At 54.9% G+C, this 12378-nt stretch overlaps 3 protein-coding genes across 4 annotated transcripts; 2 read left to right on the forward strand and 1 right to left on the reverse strand.

The window, feature by feature from the left end:
* Positions 1-67: 67 nt before the first annotated feature.
* NOP9 (NOP9 nucleolar protein) lies at positions 68-5517 on the forward strand. Of its 2 annotated transcripts, XM_002921062.4 has the most exons (10): positions 68-432; positions 646-1101; positions 2135-2245; positions 2491-2632; positions 2718-2910; positions 3537-3677; positions 4056-4181; positions 4338-4574; positions 4789-4894; positions 5234-5517. In XM_002921062.4, the coding sequence occupies exons 1-10, from the start codon at positions 186-188 to the stop codon at positions 5389-5391; spliced, it is 1917 nt and encodes a 638-aa protein (XP_002921108.1). In that variant the 5' UTR covers positions 68-185; the 3' UTR covers positions 5392-5517. The 2 variants fall into 2 exon arrangements, with proteins under 2 accessions (XP_002921108.1, XP_034504595.1); XM_034648704.1 differs by lacking the exon at positions 3537-3677.
* Positions 5495-8305, reverse strand: CIDEB (cell death inducing DFFA like effector b). Its single transcript, XM_034648710.1, has 5 exons — positions 8138-8305; positions 7681-7825; positions 6641-6790; positions 6221-6411; positions 5495-6065 (listed from the first exon to the last, which is right to left on the reverse strand). Exons 1-5 carry the CDS (start codon positions 8176-8178, stop codon positions 5927-5929), a joined length of 666 nt encoding a protein of 221 aa, XP_034504601.1. The 5' UTR covers positions 8179-8305; the 3' UTR covers positions 5495-5926.
* A 1160-nt stretch (positions 8306-9465) lies between these two features.
* LTB4R2 (leukotriene B4 receptor 2) lies at positions 9466-11892 on the forward strand. The gene has a single exon (XM_034648711.1). The coding sequence runs from the start codon at positions 10615-10617 to the stop codon at positions 11401-11403; it is 789 nt and encodes a 262-aa protein (XP_034504602.1). The 5' UTR covers positions 9466-10614; the 3' UTR covers positions 11404-11892.
* Positions 11893-12378: the final 486 nt, after the last annotated feature.

Here is a 12378-nt window from a genome sequence, read left to right on the forward strand (position 1 = left end):
CGGGGCAACGTGGGAGCACGCGCACTGCCGCCCGGCCAGGGGCCGTCGCCGGGCTATGACGTACACGCTGCGCCCCGAGCGCGCCGGCGTTTCTAGACTCCGTCCCGTCCCGGCACGCGCCTGAATGCTTGAGGTTCCCTTGTGGCAGGGGAAGCTTTGGCGGACGGACACGGACTTTAGTACCCATGGGGCTGGGTCCGCGCTCTCCGCACCGGGCGGGGCGCCGGTTCCCAGCGGGTGGCAAACGAGGGCGTGGGGCCAAGGGGTCGGGGCGCCCCCCACCAGGCCGCCGGCAGCCACCCTGCCCGCCTCCCGACGGGAGCTCGGAGCCGGCCCTAGATGCGCACCCGCACCTGAGCCCCGAAGCTCTGGGGTATTTCCGCCAGGCGCTGTCGGCGCTGAAAGAGGCTCCGGAGACCGGAGAAGAACGAGGTGGGGAGCAACCGCAGGGTGGGACTAAGACGGATTCGGTGGGCGTAAATTCCAGGACGGGCAAGGAAACTTTCATGGATCCCCAGGGCGTAGGGACTTAGTCTCATCTCCCATATCCTCTTCATCGCTCCCCCCCCCAACTCGGTTAACCGATGGAACATAACCTTATTCTTCTCTCAGTCTCTAAAATATTTCTTTTTCTTGTCTATGCAGAACTGATGGCGCACAATGTTTTGAAGGAAGTGGAGGCTCAGGCCCTAGCCTTGGCCACAAACAGGACTGGCAGTGAGATTATGCAGGAACTGTTGGGATTCAGTTCCCTGAAACCGCTGTGTCGCGTCTGGGCTGCTTTGCGCTCCAGCTTGCGCTCTGTGGCCTGTCATCGATGCGGGGTGCATGTATTGCAAAGTGCTTTGCTGCAGGTGCCTCGATTGCTGGGGAGCCCGGCAGAGAAGGAGGAGGACGTGGAGGAGGAGGAGAATGGCAAGGATGGTCCCTTGGAGACCCTGGAGGAGCTGGTTTTGGGACTAGCCTCTGAAGTGTGTGATGACTTTCTTTTCTACTGTGGAGACACACATGGCAGCTTCGTGGTCAGAACTCTGCTGCAGGTGTTGGGAGGGACTCTTCTGGAGTCTGAGAGAGCCAGACATCGTGGCTCTCAGTCACCTGGTAAGTACTACAAGAGAGGGAAGTGGACCTAGAGGAGAGGAGAGTTTAGGAAGTCCAGAGGGAGAGAGTAAGCTGAAGAGTTAATTCCTCGTGACTTTGAAGAATTAGCAGAGAAATGAGGACAAGGCTGAACAAACCAAAGATTAGTACGAACAGAGGCCCAGAGGTGAGGATGCGTCGGTGTGTTTGGGGGACAGCTAGTAGAACGGGCCAGGGGTAAGAGGTGATTCATTTGAGCAATGGATGTCAGACTTTTTTTTAATTACAACTTAGAGAATTTTTTTTTTTTAACATCACCGAACCTGCCTATGTGTAGGTATACAGATAGTGAACTCAAACAGAACTTCGAGAAATAACATTCTTAATATATGCAGCCCACTCTGATATTTTTCTTCTCTGGTTTATTTTATTCTGTTTCATTCCATTGAAAAAGGCCTGGTTAGGGGCGCCTGGGTGGCACAGCGGTTAAGCGTCTGCCTTCGGCTCAGGGCGTGATCCCGGCATTATGGGTTCGAGCCCCACATCAGGCTCCTCTGCTGTGAGCCTGCTTCTTCCTCTCCCACTCCCCCTGCTTGTGTTCCCTCTCTCGCTGGCTGTCTCTATCTCTGTCAAATAAATAAATAAAATCTTAAAAAAAAAAATACTTAAAAAAAAAAAAAAGAAAAAAAAAAAGAAAAAGAAAAAGGCCTGGTTAAGGTCCACTAAAGTGATTTCGTGATGCACTCATAGGCAGTGACCTACATTTTGAAAAACTCTGGGAAATAAGGTTAGAGCGTTTCGATGAAGCCTGATTTCTGAACACCTTGAATTCCTGACTGAGACTTTGGCCTATCTCCTATAAACCACTGGGGAGCTGGTTGAAATTTCTTAGAAAAATTATAACAGAAACAGTCTCAGTTCAGTCATCCGGATGAGAAGAGCTATTCATATGTGTTCCACATCTCCAAGCTGAATCCTTGATGTCTATGGAATCATTCCCCCTCCTGGATGGTGGTTTGTGATCCCAGCACTGCACGTGTTTTTGATCTTTCAGACTCACAAAAGTCCCCAGCTCGGGAGTGTAAGCCAACTGATTTTGAGGTCCCTGAAACTTTCCTGAATCGCCTTCAGGACCTGAGCTCTTGCTTTCTGAAGGACATTTCTGGTAAGGAGGGTGATAGAAGGAGGGTCTAGGGCCTCTTTTTCTGGAGGTGATTGTCATCACGCAAAGCCCTTACTCAGATCAGTTGTATTCCTCTTCAAATCTGATCTGGTTTGATATTGCAAAGATTCAGTATAGAGCCTTTATAACCATAGTCCCTGGTACCTTATTGTTTGAGGTTTGAGGTTGTACAGGTTGTCTGGATTTTGGAAGAACTACTTTGATTATTTCTGCACCCCCCCCCACAGTCTTTATCACTGACAAGATCTCCAGCTTCTGCCTTCAAGTGGCCTTACAAATCTTACACCGCAAACGGCCGCAGCTTTGTGCTCATCTCTGCGGTGCTGTGATCGGCTATCTGAGTAGCCGCAACCCCTCAGCAAATGGCAGGTATGGTCGAACTGTGTGAAGTGAATGACGTGATGTGGGTATTTTAGATGGAGTAAACGCTGCCTGATCACCTCCTTGTCCCTAGCCCCCTGCTGCTATTTCTGCGGGATCAGACGAGCTCCAGACTCCTGGAGCAGGTCCTGCTTGTGCTGGAGCCCCGGAAGCTTCAGAGCCTCTTTGAGGATCACTTCCGAGGGCAGCTGCAGGCCCTGGCTGCACACCCTATTGCCAACTTCCCTTTGCAGCGTTTATTGGATGCTATTACTACCCCTGAGCTGGTGAGTTGAGAATGGGGCTGGATCTCTTTCTGTACTCTGTTGTTTCTGCTAGTTCTTGTTCATTGGGCCTTATTTTATTGCGTGCCTGCCTCGGTGTCTCTGACAGTGTGCTGGCCATTCCCTTGAAAGGTTATTCCTGGGGGTTTCTCAGAGCTTAGGACAAAAGTGCCTTCTTCCCAGTAGCCTCTCAGGTGCCTGGCGGGAGACTGGCTTAACCCAGGTGTGCAGCTTGAGGTTGCATGGTCCGTTCGGACCCTGCGTACTTAGCTACAAATCTGTATGAGTACTGGAGCTGTTGCCAGAGCTTCTTTTTGCCTTTGCTGCTTAGCATCAAGGCATGCTTGCCTGTGACCTCATGGGTTGGGAGTTGGGGTAAAAGGGTGGATTTAATTCTAGTATCTGCTTATCTTGAGAGTGTGGCCGTTTAAAGTACCCTGCTCCCCCCGAGTGAGGCAGCACGTCTAAGACCGCCCCCTTCTCCTGGACTTTATGTGGCCAAACCAAAACCCTGATATTGGCAATGCTTATCTAGCATTTTTTGTTGTTTTCAGTAGGACTATTTCCCCGAATAACGTAGTCCACTGTTACAGAATGCCATAGATTCTTCATTTTGTGTCTCTCCTCAGCTGTCCCCTGTGTTTGAGGAGCTGAGCCCTGCCCTGGAAGCTGTGCTGGCTCAAGGTCACCCAGGGGTGGTCATTGCCCTGGTGGGGGCCTGCCGCAGAGTTGGGGCCCACCAAGCCCAGGTCCTGCAGCTGTTGTTGGAGGTGATGTTACCTACCACCTGTTTATGCCCTTGGTTCAAATTCTACCGGTTAGGACTTCTCTGATCTTTGGTGGTTGTATTTCTGGACTCAAGAGGTCTCATGCCTGAGGAGTTCACAGTTACAGGGAGAAATAAAGCCAAACCCATCTCATAGCCCTGGAATGAACATTGTCTCTCAGGACTAAGAGAGCCATTTAAGGACTAAGTGTTTGTTCCACCCTTGTCATGTCTGTAGAGGCTGGGGATATAGCAAGGCAGATGAGATCCTGCCCTCTTGCAGCTTACACTCTCACGTCTCCTGATGCTTTCCCCTGGCTAGAGAGTCGGGGTGAGGGATGACGTAGTTCTCAGATTCATTATGTCTTGTCTTCCCCTCCAGGCATTCCACTGCGCAGAGCCCTCTTCCCGGCAAGTGGCCTGTGTGCCTCTCTTTGCCACTTTGATGGCTTACGAGGTCTACTACGGCCTGCTGGAGGAGGGCGGGGCAGGGCCTGCAGAGCACCAGGTGAGGTAGGAGAGGGCCCAAGCCAGTGACTGACGGGGGGCCAGGCTTTAAAAAGGCCTTCACCCTTGTGGTGAGGGTGGTGAGGTCTCTGGCTTCATCCAGGCAGAGGTGGCAGTTTGGTGGCTGCCTCCTAATTCCCTCTCCCTGTCCTTCCAGGTGGACATGGCCACGGCCAGGGCCCTGGGGGACGTGACAGTCCTGGGGTCTCTCCTGCTCCAGCATCTGTTGCATTTCTCTAGTCCTGGTATTATACTTCAAAGTCTGGGTGCCTTGACGGGACCACAACTTCTGACTCTAGCCCAGAGCCCTGCTGGCTCGCACGTGCTCGATGCCATCCTGACCAGCCCCTCCGTGACGCGCAAGCAGCGCCGCCGTGTGCTGAAGACCCTAAAGGTTCTAGTTTCTGCTCTGATGCCCCCACCGACATCCCTTTAAGAGAACATGAGCTTGCCCCAAGACTGTCCTTCAGAGTCAAAAAGAGAATATATAGTTCCCAGATTCTCTTGACTCCGCCTGTAAACTTCAGAAACTTCACTTCACCCTTGCCCTCCCCGGTACACCTTTGTGGACTGCCCTAGGGGGACCTGCCTTGCTTGTCTCACTGCAGGGACAATATGTGGCTCTGGCCTGTAGTCGCCATGGAAGCCGTGTACTAGATGCCATCTGGAGTGGAGCAGCCTTGGGGGCCCGGAAGGAAATTGCTGCTGAGCTGGGTGAGTACTGGCACCTCTCTCTGACCTTTCCAAACTTCCCTCACTTTGGATGACTGGGCGGCTGGAGAGGGGACTTCAGTTCAGCAGAGCCTTCGGTTCTAAAGGGTGATGTTGGCCCTGGGTTCTTAGCAGTCTGCTCTCCTCGCCTTGTCCTCTGTTGATTATGCAGCCCTGTGCTCCCACCCCTCCCCTGGCTTCTCCTCTTTGGAGAGTGAGGTGTTAATTTTTCCGAGACCAACGCAGGGCCCAGGGAAAATGGAGGGGCCTTCACTCAGGGAGAGTCCCTTTGAGCATGGTGGGCGACTGCATGATACCGGACATGAGTGTTTGCATTTGCAGGGGAGCGGAACCAGGAGCTGATAAGAGACCCTTTTGGCCACCATGTGGCTCGAAACGTGGCCCTGACTACTTTCCTGAAGCGCCGAGAGGCTTGGGAACAGCAGCAGGGGGCAGTGGCCAAGCGGAGGCGGGCTTTGAACTCAATACTTGAAGACTAAGGCCTTTGGCTCTGAGCCTGGGTGTTGATGGGGGAGGGGTAAAGGGCATATCTGTCCTGTCCCCTTTGTAGTTTAAGTTGGAGTCAAAAGTCTTAATAATAAATATTTTTATATTTTTATTGGAAATGTTTTTGTTATTTTGGGGAGGAGGGCATAAAGAAATTGAGATCTCAAAGTCAGGGCTGAATTCAGTGCATTGGGAAGCTTAGGGACAGAAGGGGGTGCAAAGAATCTGGGTGTAGCAGTGATCAGGGTGGAATCGAGATGCTTTGGGATGGGCTTATGGCCTTTCAGGGTAAGTGGGAGGCCGGAAAGATGGCTCGGAAGGAAACAAAATTCTTCAGGAAAGGGTATAGGCTAGGGCTGGAAGGCCTTATGCTGATGGGGCCTGTAACAATGGGGTCAGAAGACAGTGGGGAAATGAGGTGAGTCCTCTCATCTGTACTGTCCTCACATCTCCAAAGCCGATGCTATCACAGTCCTCACGGTGTGTCTCTTGGAATGAGTCTGGGGGCAGAAAGCTCAGAGCCCCTTCTCAGTAGGGATGGAGGCGACCCTGCCGCTGCCAGTGCCACTGCTCGGCCCCTTCTACTACGTGGCGAAGGCTGGAGGCAATTCCCAGCAGCATATGGCCCAGGCCTTGCAGCAGTGCAGAGGTCCAACGGAGGAGCTCCCTGAAGGGCAGAGACAAGATGGAGTCAGATGGGTGGGAGGAGGCCATCGAGGGGGTTTTCCACAAGGGAGAGCTAATGGGGTGGGTGAGTGCAGAAGGAATTAGGAGGGCTGCAACCGTAGAGGGATGGGGAAACAGGACCTATTGGTCTCCGACCTGAGTACTTTCTTTGGGCCGAGTCCTTGAAAGTCACAGCTCATGGAGTAGAGCCCATAGAACGTGGCTTTGATGTTGAGGCTGCCAAAGAGGTCTCGAGGGTTTTGCTTGTATATGTCGAAGGTGATGCGGGCGATGTCCTTGCTGTGCTTGGGCTTCTCCCGGCCCAGGCCATACGACAGCATCCCACTCTGTAGGGCACCTCCATCAGTGCAATGCACCCTCACACGCTGGCACCCACCACTGTTCCCCATCAGCGCTGGGTCCAACCCACCCTTGCCTGGACTGTTTGTCCCCTATAACGTGTCCTTGGCAACTCCTCGCCTCTCCCAGTGCCTCTGCCCCCGAGATCACATTTGGCTAGAGAAGCTCGAGAGAGAAAGGAGTGGAGGTCGACAACAGCCCCACTGTGGGCCTCACCCTGCCGGGGCTCCAGCTCTGCCCGCACTCCAGCACCATCAGGCATGTGTCGTCCTCCAAAAGCTGGAAGAAGTCCTCACTCTCCACAGCAGTCCCGTCCTCCTCCAGCACCAAGGTTAGCATCCCACTCAGCAGCAGGGCCTCCAGCGCCTGCCCAGCCACAGGAAGCAGGAGGGAAGGGGTAGAGTTTAGCCATGCCCCTTGCTCTCCGGCTACCCTGCATCTATTGGTTGGCCCTAGATGCTGGCTGATACACCAACTGTGCTTCCTGGAAAATTGCCATCCCTTCAAATGGCTCCAGCGCTCGGAGTTCTTCAGTTGCTGGGGGACCCTCACTAAGGGCTGACTTCTTTTTCTATTTGCTCCTATGTCATTGTCCCTATCACTATCTTCGCCCCCTGTTCCCCTTCAAGCCATTCCCACTGGCTTGGAATTGAAAAGCTAGCTTGCTTCTGTTGAGGTCCATCCTTTGGCCTTATCTCCAGTGTCTTACCTCACTGTCCCCCACCCTCAGAGAGTCCTCCAGAACTGTTTTCAGTAATAATGACCCTTAACCTTTTTTGAATCTTCATTGGTGTCAGGTGTCTATGTAGCACTTTACATACATTGTCCTCTTTGACTCCTTTCGACAACCCTAGGAGGCAGGTGCATCATTATTCCCTTTTTGTAGATGAAGAAACTGAAGTTTTGAGATTGGACAACTTCCCACAGTTTGACACTAGCAAACCAGCAAATCCTGATAGAATCAGGACTTGAACTTGATTTGTCATAGAAATTGCCATTCCAGACAGACTTCTGAATGCCATTCCTCCAACTCTCCGTATCTACTCCTTCCTCTACCTTCTGGAAAAGAAATGAATTGACCCGAATACAGCAGCATTGGTCATTGGGGTGACTGTATCCACCCTGCCCCTTTTAGCCCTCAGACGGAGGGGCAGCCATCTAACTAACCTCAGCCTTTCTGTTCACTCCAAGTTCTCACTCTTCTCTAGCCCTCTGGCTGCCCCTGCAACAGAAACCTAGGAATTTGACTCACTCACCTTGTCTAGCAGTTCCTGGCGGGTGGCAGCTGTCACACCTTTCCGGGTGGTCCGCTTGTGATCACAGACTCGGAAAGGTCGCTGGGGTGGTGGAGCTGAAGTCCAGACTTTCCGGCCAAACTCAGAGCTCATGTTGGATACTGACCTGGCAGTTGGGAAGAAAGGTCAAGAACTGAGGAGTTTGTGACTGCAGTGGGGATGATTGGGGGTGGGGGGGTGCCTGGAGAGTTAGGGAGGGATCTAGGTTTGGAGATCAGAGTAGCCTAGGGAGAGAGGGAGAGACCATGGAGTGGGGGTGGGAAGTGGTGGTTCCATAGCTGAACAAGCCCACTGTGGAAAGTGGGGGCGGGGAAGGGAAGGGGTACGTGAGTCTCTGAGTCTCCTAGGGGCTGAATGGAATTATGTTGCCATGCACTATCCTCAGAGTTGGAGGGTAGAGAGGGGGGTTAGAAATCACCTGAGCAAGCCGCCTGGGTTCAGGGCTGAGAGGTACTCCATGGTGGTGGGAAGGAGCAGGAGAGTTGCCTCTCCCAGTGAGTTCTAGGCTGGGTGGTTCTCTGCCGTGCTGGGGTTGAAGTGGTGGTGTTTTCTGTTACAGAGCTGGGATCTGAGTCCCAGTGAGGTGGGTGATGAGTCACGCCGGACTCTGTCCCCCCCTGCCAGGTCAGTAAGCAGGGCAAAGTCCAAGGGGAGGGAAAGAGGAGGGGCCTAGTCAGGATCGTGAAGGAGGGATTCAGACCCAGTTGCCTGCAAAAGTGACAGAAGCTTGAGTGTGTGTGTGTGCACGCGCGCGTGTCTGGTGTCGGTGTGTGTCTAGCATAAATGGGAACGATGTAAGAGGATGGGATGTGATCTCTGGTCTTTTTCTTTCTCTGGAGAGAATTTCTAGCTGTGTTGTACGTGATTTGCTCTGTACTTGCTGCCACCTAGTGTGAAAGCCACGAACTGCAGCTTTAGGGAAAGGGAGGCCAGGCTGCTGGTGGGATCGTGGACAGGGCTTGGACACGATGAGGGGTGAGGCAGTGTGCCAGGGGCTGTGAGGGGAGGATCACCAGGATCCTGTCTGGGACCGTGGCCTTCCTGCTTCCCTGCTTCTTCCTCCCTGATCTGGGGGAGGGGCTGCTTCGTCCTCCTGAGCGGCTGGCTTTAGCCACACTGGATTAGTTACTTTCTCTCTCATCTTTCTCTTTTGGCCACTTCATGGGCGTGAAGGAGATCTGAACAGGCGGTGTCCTTTGAGGACACTGGGGCTAGCTCTTGGTGTCCTGAGTCCCATCTCTGATTTCCGTGACAGTGGTGGTGGACATTTGTATGGAACCTCGGACTCTCACTAAGGCCGAACCCGTCACATGAGTGTAAATCCCTGCTTTCCTGCCTCAGTGTCCGAAGCTGTGGCAGCCCACTCAGCCCCCTGACAAGCACAGGCTGCAAATGTGTATAATGCCTCTGGGACAGCCCTCAAACCGTGGGGAATACAAGCAGGGCACCAATGCCCCAGTCTTCTGTCTTTCTGGAAGGTGCTCTGTGTAACTCTGAGAGCTTCCCGATCCCTACTGAAGACACTCGACAACATACTCTTCCTGGCTCTCTTTCCCCCCTTCTGGCCTGCTCCCTCACTCCTGCTTCCTGAGCTGACCTTCCAGATGCAGGATAACCTGTACACAGGCCCTTAATTCAGGCTGTGCTTTGGAAGTAACCCAAACTGAGACCATACTGGTGTCCTGGCTCCTTGGGAGCTCACAGTTCCAGCTGTTGACTGGGCAGGAGTCTTTCCCCTTACCTCAACGTGATCAGTGTACCAGGTCCCCCTCAAATTTCTTCATTTCCAGGCTTTGCCTGACCTCTTCACCCAGAGAAGCCTTCTTGCCGGTATGTCTCTACCAATGCACCGTTTCTTTTCTTCTTGTCTTGTATCCTGGTGCAGCCCAGTAGGAGGGTCTCTTTGAGGTTGTGTGTTATGATTCTCAAGGAGGTTATAAGCCCCTTGTATCTCCGTGCATTCTCCAGAACTCAGCACCGTGACTGGAGGCTGTCACTGACAGCCCAGTGAGAGCGCCTGGGGAGGGGGGAATGACTGGGGCAGGGTCTAAGGTAAGAGATGAGAGGAGTAGGTAGGAAGCTGAGGAAAAACGGGGCCCAGCAGCATCAGAAGTCTGGAAATGGGCCAAGATAGAGCCGCTGGGGGAACGAGTAGTTTGGGTCACCTTCTCTGCTGAGTGCAGGCCAGCGAAGCCTGAGAGCATATAACAGGCAGGTGGCAGGGTTGGGACAACTGGGGCCAGAACTGGGGGAGGGATGAGTGCAGATGCAGGACCCAGAGTCAGGACTCAGCAGTGTCCCCACTCACCTACATGATCTGGGAACCTTATCTGTACCCTGCAGCTTATCCTGTTTCCCAGGGAGGCAGACTCTCACACGCCCAGACGTGTTAGTGATGGGAAAGAGTAGAGTGCCCGAGGGGCCCCAGCGAGAGGCCTGAGAAGAGCTCCACCTTGTCCCTCCCCATTCTCTTCTCACACTGCAAACCCGACAGGCATAGGGCCGGAGTAGGCACCTCAACGGCCGCTGCTGAGCCTTTCCGCTTCCCAGGCTCCTGGTGGGCCCTCGATCCTACTAGCTCCCCACTGGGTAAGTAGATCTGCTCACCGACCTTGACTTCCCAGCACTCACCAGTTGCGCTGAGTTGAAGGAATGGGGCTGGACAAAGGAGGGGCCCAACTAAAGGGGTGGAGGTGGAGGAAGTGAGAACCAGGGAGTCAGGACTGGGGAGGTCCCCTGACTGACAGCAGGGGATCTGGGTTCCAAGTAGTGTTTGAGTTGGGGCTAGTGTCTGCCAGGAGGTAAAGTCGAGGCTCAGAGCCAGGAGGACAGGGAAGTGGGAGGAGACACAGTCCCTTCTCACCTGGCAGAAGGGGCTTTTGCCCCACCGGCTGAATGCCTTCTATAGCCCTTTCCTTCTCCCCCCCGCCCCCCGCCGCACCCCGTAGGCGCAGAAGAATGTTGGCCTGCTACCGGCCCCCGGGGAACGAGACGCTGCTGAGCTGGAAGGCCTCGCGGGTCACGGGCACGGCCTTCCTGCTGCTGGCCGCGCTGCTGGGGCTGCCGGGCAACGGCTTCGTCGTGTGGAGCTTGGCGGGCTGGCGGCCCGCTCGGGGGCGACCGCTGGCGGCCACGCTCGTGCTGCACCTGGCGCTGGCCGACGGCGCGGTGCTGCTGCTCACGCCTCTCTTCGTGGCCTTCCTGGCGGGGCAGGCGTGGCCGCTGGGCCGGGCGGGCTGCAAGGCCGTGTACTACGTGTGCGGGCCGCGGGTGGGCCGGCTGGTGAGCGCCATCGTGCTGGCCTTCGGCTTGCTCTGGGCCCCCTACCACGCGGTCAACATGCTGCAGGTGGCGGCCGCGCTGGCCCCGCCCGGAGGGGCCCTGGCGAGGCTGGGCGGGGCGGGCCAGGCAGCACGAGCTGGGACCACGGCTTTGGCCTTCTTCAGCTCCAGCGTCAACCCGGTGCTCTATGTCTTCACCGCCAGGGATCTGCTGCCCCGGGCAGGCCCCCGCTTCCTCACGCGGCTCTTTGAGGGCTCCGGAGACGCCCGAGGGGGCGGCCGTTCTAGGGAGGGGACCATGGAGCTCCGAGCTACCCCTCGACTCAAAGTGGTGGGGCAGGGCCGGGGCGATGGAGACCCCGGCGGCGGGGTGGAGAAGGACAGTCAGGGATGGGACCCTTGACACCAAACCCTACAACCGGGCCTGCCTCTTCCCTGTCCCCTTCCATTGTTCCTACCCCAGAACTCAGGGAGCCACGCTGAAGCATTTGGGGGCCCTTCTCTGGCCAGAGTTTGGACCTTTCTGGGCAGAATTATTATACACCTGGGGCAGGCCCAGGTCCCGCCGAACGGAGGGACTGCAAGTGGTGATGGTATTGTGTGCTTGCAAGTTGGCATGTGCCCATGTGCCAGAGCTCTTGACTTGCTGTCAACAGCTACTGTGAAATGCACTGGGGGCGGGGATTGCATGATGGCATAAGCACGCCCCCACTGGTGGTTCATCATGCCTGAGTTGTACCGAAGCCACTGGTTCTTTGCCGGGTCAGCCCAGGGCTGGGCACTGCCAGCCTTCCATGGCATCTTGACTTGTCCTCCCCAGCCCAGGTGGCCTGGTTCCCCCAGGCCAACCTATTGAACCACTCTGGAAATAAAGCGAGAAAGAGGAAGGAAAGGTACGGGTGCTTGAACGAGGGATGGGGATGGGATCCAATTTCTGGGGTCTGAAAGAGCTCAGTGGAAAAAAACCTGGTTCTGGAAGAGGAAAGACAATCTGGGGGGTTTAGAAGGAAAGTTTTCCTGTCTTGTGCTTGGTACAGTGGGGGAGGAGCCCTGGGTGTCAGATTTGTCATCTTCTCTGAATCCAGCTCTTCCCCTAGAGGTCACCTGACTCAAAAAGGAGCCCAGGAGCAGGCACATGTTTAAACGGGGGACGTTTGGGGCTTGGGGCTGAGCGGGTATGGGGAATAGTGTGGATGGCTGGAGGACAGGAAGAATTTTTCAGGGAGGCACCCCCTCTCCTTTGCCTCCCTTTTCACGCTGCCAAGTCTTGACTCCTCCCAAGACAGCTAGCTGTTGCTCGGCACCCTGCAGTACTTCTTGGCCCCCATCTTTTGGAATCTCTCCATCTCTAGGTCCCAAAACTGTTCTGGATCCTGAT

This window comes from Ailuropoda melanoleuca, chromosome 20 (assembly GCF_002007445.2).
Source record: "Ailuropoda melanoleuca isolate Jingjing chromosome 20, ASM200744v2, whole genome shotgun sequence".
NCBI classification, from domain to species: domain Eukaryota; kingdom Metazoa; phylum Chordata; class Mammalia; order Carnivora; family Ursidae; genus Ailuropoda; species Ailuropoda melanoleuca.

Bases quoted from the DNA above. Each gene is read 5' to 3' on its own strand.
- NOP9 (XM_002921062.4), top strand. From the start codon at position 186: ATGGGGCTGGGTCCGCGCTCTCCGCACCGGGCGGGGCGCCGGTTCCCA. The intron at 2,246-2,490 runs GTAAGGAGGGTG...CCCCCCCCACAG, and splicing joins CTTTCTGAAGGACATTTCTG to TCTTTATCACTGACAAGATC. The intron at 2,911-3,536 runs GTGAGTTGAGAA...GTCTCTCCTCAG, and splicing joins CTATTACTACCCCTGAGCTG to CTGTCCCCTGTGTTTGAGGA.
- LTB4R2 (XM_034648711.1), top strand. From the start codon at position 10,615: ATGCCTTCTATAGCCCTTTCCTTCTCCCCCCCGCCCCCCGCCGCACCC.
- CIDEB (XM_034648710.1), bottom strand. From the start codon at position 8,178: ATGGAGTACCTCTCAGCCCTGAACCCAGGCGGCTTGCTCAG. The intron at 7,826-8,137 runs GTGATTTCTAAC...CCCAACTGCCAG, and splicing joins AACCCAGGCGGCTTGCTCAG to GTCAGTATCCAACATGAGCT. The intron at 6,412-6,640 runs GTGAGGCCCACA...GGTGCCCTACAG, and splicing joins AGAGCTGGAGCCCCGGCAGG to AGTGGGATGCTGTCGTATGG.